Here is a 12,769-nt window from a genome sequence, read left to right as displayed (position 1 = left end):
CCATGTTTCTTCCAACACATTATATCAAGCTCTTTTAGTGGAATGTCTTTACCTGTTATGGGACCACGTTGCGGTGGAATTAAATGGAATAGTACTAAACTCGACTCATGACAGGTGACCATTTTTAGATTTTTTTAGATTTATTTTTAGGAGACGTACCATGTGCTACGATCGAAAAAAGGTTCAATCAACCAATGTATGCTTTCTCGCAGCACAGCTTGAGAAGCATTTGAATAATTTTATTCTTAGCCCATTATTCACAATGTCGTGAAATTATCAAACTCTTATTTCAAATCATTTTTTGACATCTTCTAATACACTCCACAAATGTGTGGTATTAACATTGATTTTAATCGAAAACTAGATGGAAAGGGTTCCAAGTTGGAAACGAATTAAACGCAAATGTATATTTACAACCGAAATTAATGTCTAGCATTGTCAATTGTTTCCTCAAAATGTACAAAAAGGAGGACATTTCAGCTCAAAAGGAGGACATCCGATTTTTATCGAAAAAGGAGGACATGTCCTCCTTTAGGATACCATATGGTCACCCTATCTAAGAGGAACCGTTTCAGAACCTTTTCATTAGGGGCACAAAAGCCCTAAGCTCCATTCATTCGGTTTTGTGCTCTCCCAAATTAGGATTTGGATACGAAAAATTTAAATACATTGGAATCAAATCCTTCTAAAAATTAAATTGAGTAAGGGAAGTGTACCGATTTTAGCCACCTTAGTGCCTAAAAACCCTGAAAAATGCATATTTTCCAAAAAATATAAATCAGTTTCAATAGCAAAGCAAGATAGGGATATATCTACTGTTGGAGCTAATTTTAAAATTTGCTTTACTTTTGGAGTTATGCAAGAAACTGGCCAAATTAGAAACATAGCCAACACTGGCACAGTTACCCTACTAGAAGAAAGTACCCTGTGTTGCTCGGCTTTTTAATATTTTACGTTCAAAATGTCATTTTCTGCGTTGATTGTGACGCCGCACTCTAGATCATTTTTTGCCCGATCGTATTGGATTTCCTCGCAACTCTCCTTAATATTGTCTATCCGGAACAAAGTTAGAGCGCTTTTTTATACCGAAGTTGGAGTTTTCTCCAGATACAGGCAACTTTCCCAACTTCGGAAGTAGTGCGCTGGATTCGCCTAAAGATGCGCTAAACAACGCATCAATTAGTTTGACAGATAAAACTTCGGAAGAAAGTTCGGTTCGGAAGTCCCGACTTCCGAATTCTAAGTTTGTGCTACGCCGACAATATTGCAAGTTTCATAATATTCCAACTTTTCTTTTGAAACTCACTATATAGGTATAAATCACTATAAACACTTGAATCGACGAATCGATTGGTGCGAAAATCTTGCAAATCGGTCAGCCATTCGTGAGTTATATTGCCTCAATGGAAATGCAAACTCGTTTTTATAACATAGACTAGGCGAACTTGCAGATTTCGCTCGGGTTATATTTTCGATCTGTCAATCATTAAGTTGATTGCAGCGTCACACTCTAGATCAATTTCAGTTCGAGCTTAATTTCTTTAGAACTCATGGAACTATTGCATTTTGACATTTTTCCAACTTTTCTCGTCAAATTTATCAACTTTTAGTATGCACAAACATACATAGGTGATCCTAAGACCAATCGATTAGTGAGAAAATTTTGCAAATCGGTCCATCCGTTTGTGAGTTATAATACCTCAAAGGAGAAGCAAACTTATTTTTATATATAGAGACAGAAGATCTAGAAGAAGGTAGAAAAAACTACCGATTATTTATCATTAAAAGAATCTAGGAAAAATTCATCTATTAGTCATTAATGCACCAGAAACATTCGTTCAAATTTTTTTGTTAAATATCTTGGCTGTGCATATGCACAGCATATGTTTCGAAATGGACAAATTGATATGAAATTTGCGAAAAAGAATCCACGTGTCTTGGAGGGACTCGAACCCTCAACCTCCTACTCTCTAGATAGGCGTGATAACCCCTACACAACAAGACCACTTAAAGGTCACGTTTGCGGAAAAGCCATCAGAATCCGAGTACCAACCTCCATGGGGGGCATGGAGTGCGATCCTCTCGTTTAATAAACAATGTGCACTCGCTTGGCTGTGGATATACAACAGTAAAGCAAATGTGGAGATTGGGCAAATCAAGCATCCGAAAGATATTCAATTTGCAAAAAAGAGAGCTAACCGCGGTGGAGGTTGGTACTCGGATTCTGATGGCTTTTCCGCGAACGTGACATTTAAGTGGTCTTGTTGTGTAGGGGTTATCACGCCTATCTAGAGAGTAGGAGGTTGAGGGTTCGAGTCCCTCCAAGACACGTGGATTCTTTTTCGCAAATTTCATATCAATTTGTCCATTTCGAAACATATGCTGTGCATATGCACAGCCAAGATATTTAACAAAAAAATGGTTTTCGTACGGCCGAGTTGCCGAATAATATGCAATTAATTCGTTCAAAGCTCGTTTTTGGTGTTCCGGTTTTAAATTTGTGTGTTTTTGGTGTTTCAGTTGCTCCAAGACCATATAATGCTGAACTGGATCTCGTAATGATTCCGCCGTATCGTGCTCTATTAAACCATGACCAAATCAGTTCCACCATCAGTAACCCGTTTTCCAAACAAACAAATTTCTTTATCACTAATCGCTTTCTAGGGATTCCGGAGCTTACTCCCCCCGTACCTACTGCTGTACCGCTTCCAGCATGGCGACCTTCAAATCACTCGCCAGATGGGAAATGTCCACCACCGAGTCGACCATCTCCTGCACGGCCGTCACGCTGGGAAAGTGCTGGGCCGCTTTCTTCGTTTTGGCCACACAGGTTTTGAGCGCCTCGGACAGCGCATCGGCACACTGCAGCACTCGCGTCTTTACGTTCTCCCGCGACACATTTCGATGCACAATGTCGCCAATGTTGACCAGATTGTGCGCACTGAGCACCACAAACTTCCCATACGCTAGGAAGAACTTCGGTGGCTGGTTGTGCTCCACCGTCTGCAGGAAGGCGTCGATGGCCTGCGTTAGGTAGCCCATGTGCGTCACCGTCTGCGTCGCGTAGTAAACTAGTACGGACTTGTCGTTGGGATCGAGTGCTTCCTTAGCGCTAGCGGCCGCCGCTGCGTCAGCATTCCGCACTACGTTTTCGAAGTTCTTCTTCAAATCTTGTGGCAGTGCGTCGTGAATCTCCGCGTTGGATTTCGCCGAAGCTTCCTTCGACTCCAAGCTGACGTAGTCGTAGTCTTCAGGCCACTCACCGTGACCACTGCTGCTGCTAATGTTGTTGTTGCTGTTGATACTTTTGACGTGCCCGGTAGGGGTTTGCGGGGTTGTAGCAGTGGATGAAGACGTGTTTCGCTTAAACAGAAGCGTTCCGTTGCCCTGAATGAAGGAAGCCGTTTGTCGGACGTCCTCCGTCAGGTTTTGAGCGCACGCGATCAACTGATCCAAACTATCCGGTGGGAGTTGCTGCTGGAGCTTCTGAGTGGCCTCAGGCCGTTGGAGCGTAACCATGGTCCAGCCTTGGTTGTCCAGGTTCTGAGATGCTTCGTGAACTAGTTTGTCTGCGTCGCGCAAAGCTTTCACCAGAGGTCTCAATTTTTGGGCCAGACCTGAGAGATTACATTGAATTTAGTTATCGTTACATACTTGTATTTCTACAGGAAGATTAAAATTTACCTTTATCTTCTGCTTTGGTTGCATTACCGAGCGCACCATCACCGAATTCGGCAAGGTCGTGCAGGGCAGTACGGAGCCGCACAGCGGCTAACTTTAGATCCATTAGTATTGGATCGAGTTTTTCCTTTGTCCTCCAATTGGGAGAGACAAAGCCAAGTAGTCTACAAAACAAATTCAACAGATTATTAGAGCAACACGTTTGAATGCCGTTTATGGAAAATCATACCTTGATACAGCCGATGTGGCTTCGTTCTGTAATCGGGCGAGTGTTTCCAGCGCCGACGACAGCTCCAATGGAAGTTCCTTCGATGGCAGTGGCGTTTGCGGGGCAAGCACATGTTGCTGCTGCTGTTGATGAAGTGGCGTTTGAGGAACATCGTAAGTACTCGTGCTGGAGGAGAACGACGATATGGACATCGAATGGTTGCTGCTGAAGATGCCGCTGGATTGGGAATGGGGAGTAGTGGGATGCTGTTGCAACGGTGGTGGTGGTGTGGATCGTATCGATACGGGGTTCCTCCGTGGGACGTCGTAGTCGGGCATGTTGGCCAGGGAGGATCTGTTCGACGAGGACAGACTTAGGCTGTCGGAGGTGAGCAATGAAGAATTGGAACTGCTGGGGGTGAGGTTCTGTTGAGCAAGCAGATTGTTTACAGGCCGTGGAATGTCGTAGGACTCTTCCATTCTGTAGCTGAAGTGGTGATGCCCCGGGTGGGGATGGCCGTAGTTTGGTGTGTGTGGTGAATGGTGAGGGTTATGGTGGGAGTAGTGAGGCGGTGTTCGGGACCACGCTCGCGGTGTGTCGTAGTTGATGGGGACAGCCGGCTTCGGTACGTCGTATGTGTCGAGGGCGTCGGCTGAAGTAGAATGCTGATGCTGATACGGACTGCCTCCTCTGGTGGGAGTTGGTAGCAGATCATACAGATACACGTCTCCACATTTTTGGGGTGTGAGAACCTAAGCGAGAAGAAAAGAGAACAGGAAAATCGTTAATTACGAGATAAATGAAAGCGGTAGTAAAGTTTGGCATGGAGATGATAAGCAGTGAACTTTGCAGACAGTGAAGGTAGACGTTGATGCTTTATATAGTCATTAGCTTTTTGTTTTGTGGTGAATGTAATCTGTGGGAACGACTTGAGAGGTCTGGGCGGCCCGCCCAGGCCCTGACTGCATTGCAATTTGTTTGTCAGAATTTTTACCGGAGTTCTATAACGAGAATAAGTTATTGTCTGAATTTGTGTTCGAATAAAACGATGTGAATAATGGAAACGAAGTAGACGCTATTAAAAATATAGCTGGAAACCATGTTCGAAAAACCGAGGCGAATAACTGACATCTCACACACTATTTTATTCTGAATGCTCCCACATCTGCATAGGAAAAAAATACCGACACTATTTTAAAAATGTATCAGAAACATCTGACTAAAATTGATCTCAAGATTTAAATATGCTTCGAAATATTTGCTATTCATTGGCGTGACTAGCCTCGATCTTTGAGGGAGACTCATTGTAGGCCATTTGACCAACATTCTCGAATCGATGCAGTCCGAAGCATATAACAATAGCGTGCAATAGTGTTCTGCACTTAGAACTTCCGAATTAATTTCTTTTTCGAACAACACATTTATCATAAATGTGTGTCTGCGAATTATGAACCAATGAACCTTAACATCAGGAATTGAATTCAGAGTTGTAAGTTGAAAGTAAACTTTGTTTTAGTTAAAATTAATTTATTTTCCATATTTTTTTGTCGTACACAGTGATTGGCCTCTTGGCCCTTCAACTTGAGTTTAGTTTCTAATTTTAATTGTTTTCATTTTAATTTATAAAAGCTTATCTATGTTTTCAAGGTAGCCTTAAAGAGGCATCGGGTAATTTTTGAAATTTGATAACCCAACTACTATTTACACAAATATTTACAATAATAATTTTATAACCTAGATTGGAACAAGCGCCCTAATCGCAGCTTGGTCCGAAGATAAGCAACGAACCCTAAACCGATCTTTACACTCACCAAAGCGTTCTTGTAGTGTTTTAATACCGGCCAGACGGTAGACCTCAGAAGTTCGTCTCCTGGGAGGGGTGTTGAGGATCATCCTCAGGAATTTGTTCTGCACTCTTTGGAGTTTGAGGTGAGGGAAGATCCATTAATTACGTAACGCAAAAATTGACCATTTTCGACCCCCTCCCCCCTATGTCACACTTTTTGTATGAAGCATCTAAAATTTGTGTATGGAGTGCCGCCTTCTTGAGGTTCTGGCATGTCGGAGGTGAACAGGTTGAACAGCAGGGGCCCGAGTCAACCTCGAGTAAGGCCATGGCGGATGTGTGAGAGACATGCTTGTTCCGTCTGAGGACGTTGGTAACTCGGGTCAGTTGGTGTACGGTTGATCGACCACATCGGAAACCAAACTGCTCATCGCGCAAGATGTTATGTTGTTCGGCAGACTCAAGTAGACGGTGGTAAATTGCTTTTTCAAACAGCTTGGATAACCCAAAGTGCGCAAAGAATGGAGCACTCATGTGTTTGAGCTCGAGATTTAGGATGCTGTCGAAGCCTGGGGCCTTTATGTTTTTTGATGATTTGATATAGGCCGTCAGCTAAGATCTCCAACTCCTCCGAAAAGTCGTTTGGAGTCAGATGGATGTTGTTCGCAATCTCGCTAACGGCTGCTTCATGTGGACTGATGATGTTCTGTCCAAGATTGTGTGAGCTGACGACATGGCGACCTAGAAGGCAGCCGTTCTCTGCAGGATTTATCAAGCGATCCTTAGAGTCATTGTTGTCTAGTGGGATCAAAGGTGGAATGAACCGAGGCATGGATTTTATAATTTTATTCAACTTCCAGAACGGCTTTGCACAGTCTGGGAGAGCTTATTGGAAAAATCACTATTTCTGAGGTCCACCATTCTGGCTTGGATAATTTTAGTCATGCGATTGCACCGGGTCTTAAGCGCAGGCAGCCCAGTACGTTGGAACTGCCTGCCAGTGATATTTCGCAGACGGATCAAATCTTTGGTGAGTGTATCAATGGTCAGGGTGTTGCTTACCTGCTGGGCCTTTGGTACATTCTGCTCGCCGGCTAGGGAGAGCGCCTCCTAGATGGCGTGCAGCTGCTCGTCGACGTCTTCGGATGGCACCGGATGCCGCTGGTAATCGATGTTCTCGTCCACGCACCGTTGAAACTGACCCCAGTCGACTTGGTGGTAGTTTCGACGGGTTAGCTCTTGCCGGTTCACCGAAGTTCCAACTTCCGCCACCACCGGATAGTGGTCCGAGCTGAGTTCCTGGAAGACGACCGGCTGACAGACGTGACCGTACAAGTTCGTGATGAAGATGTCGAGTGTTGCATGGGCCCCGGACCGTGTCAAACGGGTAGGGCTGTCAGGGCTCAGGATGGTGTAGTGGCCCTCCAGCTAGTCGTTGGACCATTGGACCGTTCCGTGATGAACTGCCCCTGCCGCCGAGTGAGCTTCTCACTATATCCCTTCGTAGTTCAGCAGACGTGCCGTCATCAACTTTGGCTTGTGTGGGACAGTAAGCTAAGATGAACGTGACGACTCCGACGGATGTGGTGATGTTGCACCGCAAATCGATTGCCACTCCTCCCCATTTGGAGCTTGATCGATCGAACCCCATCAGCCTAAAACCCGGAATTGTTGCGCCTACCTCGGGCTTCAGGTGGGTTTCGGTGATGAAAGCCGGGTCAATCTCCTTCTCCTGAAGCAAGCAAGCGAGCAAGAATTCCAATTTACCAGACCCAACCTAGTAGCCATTTTCAATTACGAAAAGGCCCAGAGTGTAAATCTGTTCGAACCGGGATTTTCAGCTTCGACGCCGAACCGCGAGTTGGCGGAATATCGGAGCCAGCTGCTCCGGGGTGTAGAGCGGAGCAGAATCATCCGGGGGTAGAGGGTGCTCATCTTGCTGCTGGCGGAATCCTGGGGGAGGGAGCGGCGGCCATTCGCTGGTGGACGGGCTGGATGTTGCTTTGCTTGGCTTGACTTCCGGTGGGACCGAGGTAGCAGCAGCTGCGAGTCTTCTTTGCGGTTGCAGTGGCAGAAGGACCGGGATCGGCCACCGCGGAAGCGGGATTGTCGGGAAGTTTCGTTCGTCGAGCAATGGGGGCGAGCTTCGGGTTGGACGATTTTTTGTGGAAGCTTTCTTGCGGATATAGCAGAACTTTCACAGCGTTTCGGGCAGGTCTTCGTGGTGGCCCGATGCTCTTCCATTTGCTCGCACTCGTCGATGCCGTGGTCACCGCCGCACCGGGTGCATCGTGCGTTCATGAAGCAGTTCCACGTGCCATGGCCGAAGCGGAGACAGTTCATGCACTGCGTGACGTCACGATACACGGACTTGTACTTTGTCCACTCGACGACAGTGCTGTTGATGGCCTTGATTTGCTTGAGGTCCTTCATCGTGGTAGTACCGTGCTCCAGGTGCACCAGGTGATCAGCTCTACGATCATGGTAGGCCCGGGAAGTGTCATGCCGGCGGATTTTGTAAATGCTGGTCGGCTTCAGACCACTTTCCTCCAGATCTTCTTTTGGATCCTTTTCGTTCATTTCGCCGAGGCCACGCAGCACTACTTTGATGGGTGGGAACGTCGTGGTTGTAAAACTGGAACCGTTTCGCATTCAGGTACTCCAGCACCTTGTCGAAGTTAGATCTTCCTTCGGTCATTAACTTCACACCTTCTACGCACGGACAGGTTCCCGACGCACGGACGGGTCCCTTTTCACGAAAATCGGCGGGTACTTCCGTTTTTTCGTGGTACCCAGCAGATCTCCGGCGTCACCATCCTTGAGCAAGGAGTACTTGTTGCTCAAGAGAAGCTTTTCACTTCCCTCTTCGGGAGCATCCTCCTTCGATGGACGCTTTCGCGTTTTATTCGCGACCGAATTGGTCGCGGTATCTCCCATGACGGGTCCGGGAGAAAATAACGCCAACGCGACGAAGCGAAAACGTAAACACAGCGAACGAGCGAGAAAAAAACACTTGAAGAAAATGCGCGAGCAAAAAGCACGTCCGTACGCGCTGCTGTCACAGACTGGAATGATTAAACTTTGTTTGTTTACACTTAAGTCAAGTAGCATATCGCGAGAGTATATTTGATACAAGAATGAACGAATTATTGATACATTCCTTCACCAGTGCGAAAAAAGACGTGCGAAAAAATAACCATTGTCCCCAATGATAAATAAGCGAGAACTAAGCTTTTCATCGCACTTGAATAAGGTTTCATTGAACTTGTTTTCGTGCACTGTAATGTTTGGGCGATGTGAGAGTAAAGTCTGCAAACCCTGTTTGTCATAATCAATCATGAAACCAAACTAATCCTAATTAAACTACACATTTTTTAAACTAATTGTTGTGAAAGCCAGTAAGCCGAAACGCGTCAGGAGTAAGCTAGAGTAGACGCGACTGCGTGGTGCAACGCAACAAAAGATACTTTAGTTTCAAGATAAAGATTGTCGCTGTGGTCGTTGTCCGGAACATCTTTTGCTGACGAGGATAGGGTGCTAAATGTCAATGAAGGAAAAATACATACGATTTGACAATTCGGTACCCAACATGTTTCGGACAGCAGAACAAAGGGAACCGAAGCGACAATCTTTATCTTGTGACTAAAATATCTTTTAGCGCAACGCGCAGAGCTGCATATTTGACATTTCGGGACCGATTTGCGATTTGGGTGTAACTTATTTTGTAAACAACCATTGTTTTGTAGATTCCATAGAATGCAAGAGTTTTTCTCCTAAACAAATTCCCTTACCTGCTAGAGGAAAGCCTATTCTGTAGGATACATACCGTGGTTTTCTCGAGAAATGCTTGCTGTAGCAGGAATTCGCCTTCCAATGTTTGTTTATAAAAAATACGCCCAAATCACAAAGCAATACCGATTCATGATAATTGCTATTCCGTACAGCGCGTTTACAAATGTTGAACACGTGAAACTATTTACTAATGTTAGATACTTCTAGTTAAGGTTTTGAAGACCTAATTGACTTCTTCAAAGCCAGAATCACCAACACTAATGTCACTGTGTAGGATGTGTAAAATAAACTATCACAAACACTTTGAGAGGAATACTGCGCAATCACGCACACTTCTATTCATTTGGAGAAGTCAATTCACAGTGTAAGTTGAATATAAATAGGAAATGTTAAAAGCATATTGATGGAAAACTCTGCGGGAAGTTTTTTTGAAAAAAAAATTGGCTGAATTTCCTAATGAATCTACAGGAAATGTTGACCTGAGTAAAGGAAAAACTTCAGGATATAAACTATCAGAAAAGTTCTTTTGGATTTTTTTTAGGTTTTTTCGGTGAGCTTTTTGCAAACGTCTGGTACCGTTTTGGTTCATATTCCGAACACTTAGGCACATTCTTTAGAACAATAATTTCCAGCGGGTAGCGAAAGAATAGAACTTAAATATAAACGCTCACACTCAGTTTTCATTTCTGCAGCTCGGCAAAAACTCGCACAGCCGTGTGGCCAGCAAAATATAAACTGATTTTCCGGCAAAAAGGGCTGCAAAATGGTACTAAGCTGATAGTGCATCCTGGGCACTGTTGTCCTTCTGACATCAGCTAGAGTGAGAAGGTACGCCTCGAGTGTCGGTTCACCAGGAGGTGCACACTTACTTTTTTTTACCAGGATCTCAGTCGTCGTGCCTCACTGTCGTGCCCCAGCAAACAAGTTTTTCGCTGAGATAAGGTGACTCGGGGAGGCACTATACACCGTGTTATTTTTCCTATCTTTTGTCTCTTTCTAGCATTGCCACCTCGTAATTTTGGAGCGGCGTATTTCGGTTTTCAGTTGTTCGATGTAACTGTAAATGTATCAGCATATAGAGTGCGAGTAAGCACGCGCCGGTGATACTTCTTCAAAATCATATTTGTTGTAGGAAAAAAAATTAATTTTTGACGGGATATCAGTTTTTATTTTGCTGGGCACACGGCTGTGTGGATTTTACCAGAAATCAAGACAAAATTTTCAAAACGACTTATCTGCTTTTGTAAACAAAGATTCAAACGACGATTTGACGAATCTGATAGCTCTCCCACGCAAACCAACACCATCAATAGGTAGGTGAAGGTTTCCAATACCTATTGGTGGTGTTGGTTTGCGTGGGAGAGCTATCAGATTAGTCAAATCGTCGTTTGAATCTTTGTTTACAAAAGCAGATAAGTCGTTTTGAAAATTTTGTCTTGAAATAAAACTAAGTGTGTGTAGAGATGTCGTAAAATCCCGATTAATCGATTAGTTACTAATCGATTACTCTTGATTCTAGTCGATTATTGAATCGATTAATCATTGTATTGTAATCGATTCAAAATTAATCGATTATCACGACGATGAATTCATTAATCGAAATAATCAATTAATTTTCGACATCCTTATGATGTCGTAAAATTCTGATTAATCGATCAGTAACTAATCGATTACTCACGATTCATCTCGATTATTGAATCGATTAACGAGGGTAATAATCGATTCAAAATTAATCGATTATCACAACGATGAATCGAAGTAATCGATTAATTTGCGACATCTCTAAGTGTGTGCGGCTCAAACAGCGTCTACCTGGTCTCAGCGGCTGTTTAACGAAACGCTGCGGCAAAAAAGCAGAGCATGGAGTTGGTTTCGTAGTGATGGGCAAGCAGATGAAGCGAGTGATGAGGTGGAAACCAAAATCTTTAATTACAGCCTGATCAACGTTTACGCACCGACAACGATAAATCCGATGACTTGAAGGACACGTTTTATGAATATGAGAGAGTGCCCAAAGCATGACGTGAAAATTGTTATAGGAGACGCTAACGCTCAGTTCGGTAGAGAGGATTTTTTCCTTCCCATAATTGGTAGGGAGAGCCTTCACTTCGCTACCAATGACAACGGCCTACGGCTAGTAAATTTCGCTGCTGCCAGAGGGATGGCCATCAGTAGCACCTATTTTGCATATATGCTATTTTGAAAGAATATCCGAATGCACACCTGGAGACACCCAAATGGTGAAACTTGCAACCAGATAGACGATATTCTGGTGGATGGGCGCCATTTCTCGGATGTTATCGATGTGCAGAGACATGCAGAGGTCCGAACATTGATTCTGATCATTACCTCGTTGTCAGAAAAATTCGAGCACGGTTGTTAACCGTATCGCTTATACAACACAGCAGTCTACGGTGGGCTGGATGCGTTGTTCGTTTGCCAGAAGAACGTCATGCGAAGATAATATTTAGTAGAGAACCCGGAAGAGGCCGCGTACACGATAGCTGTTTGCAGTTGAAGAGGACCTGCTCAATATTCCTAGCTCCAGCTAGGTATCACAAAAGAACAATATTGATATGTAGCAACTGATAAAAACTTAAAGCATGTTGTGAAGCTAAAATTCGACGGACGCAAATGTTATATTTATGCGATCATATGCATTTTCGCAATTTTCAGCCACCTGAAGCAAAATATTCAGCCACTTTTTCGATGCGTAAATTCACAATTACACTTTTCAATCAACACCAAAAAACATTTCTTTCACATGCCTATTAGTACATACTACAATCACTAACCTTTATTTAAGACTATGTTTTCAAACCTTGGGAGACTTCAGTGCCAGAGTCCTTCTAATGATGATTTCGCAGTATTTTTTTCGGTCATAAACTAAACTGTCTTTGGATGTCTCCTCCAACAAACCTTTATTTTGCACAACTTCCGGCTGCGATAATGCAATGCCGTATTTCCTCGTTTTTTAGATTTGCTGCTTTCGAAGGCATGAACGGCTAGTGAAAAATGTGAATACAGGATACTGATTGTCGTTTCAACTCGATTATTCCGAATCTGGTCACTATCAGAGAATATTTATCAAAAAAAAACGGGAATTAATTACACTCCGGACACAAGGATCGTATACGAGCCGTCTGTCGCGGTAGTCTAGCTAGGTCCTTGCTGCCAGGAACTAAATAACTGAACGAGACTGACACAATCAAATGTTGGCGAATCCCTACTTCCACCCACAAACAGCCGGAATGTGAATGCAGGCAAGCGATAAAAGAAAAACTATATCATCGTTTTACTCA

At 44.0% G+C, this 12,769-nt stretch overlaps 1 protein-coding gene across 2 annotated transcripts in view; it reads right to left on the bottom strand.

Annotated features, from left to right (window-relative positions):
- Nucleotides 1-2,380: 2,380 nt before the first annotated feature.
- LOC134209656 (breast cancer anti-estrogen resistance protein 1) overlaps nt 2,381-12,769 on the bottom strand; it is a 461,209-nt gene continuing 450,820 nt past the window's right edge. The window contains exons 4-6 of one of the 2 annotated variants that reach the window (XM_062685658.1): nt 3,911-4,641; nt 3,685-3,845; nt 2,381-3,617 (exon numbers count right to left, since the gene is read on the bottom strand). In XM_062685658.1, the coding sequence (XP_062541642.1) occupies nt 2,692-3,617; nt 3,685-3,845; nt 3,911-4,641 (1,818 nt within the window). In that variant the 3' untranslated portion in view covers nt 2,381-2,691. The remainder of the gene's footprint in view (nt 3,618-3,684; nt 3,846-3,910; nt 4,642-12,769) is intronic. The other variant, XM_062685659.1, reaches the window with a different exon arrangement.

The sequence above is a fragment of the Armigeres subalbatus genome, chromosome 2, assembly GCF_024139115.2.
Source record: "Armigeres subalbatus isolate Guangzhou_Male chromosome 2, GZ_Asu_2, whole genome shotgun sequence".
NCBI lineage: Eukaryota > Metazoa > Arthropoda > Insecta > Diptera > Culicidae > Armigeres > Armigeres subalbatus.
The sequence above is the reverse complement of the archived record's forward strand: the minus strand, read 5'-3'. Positions and strand labels throughout refer to the sequence as shown.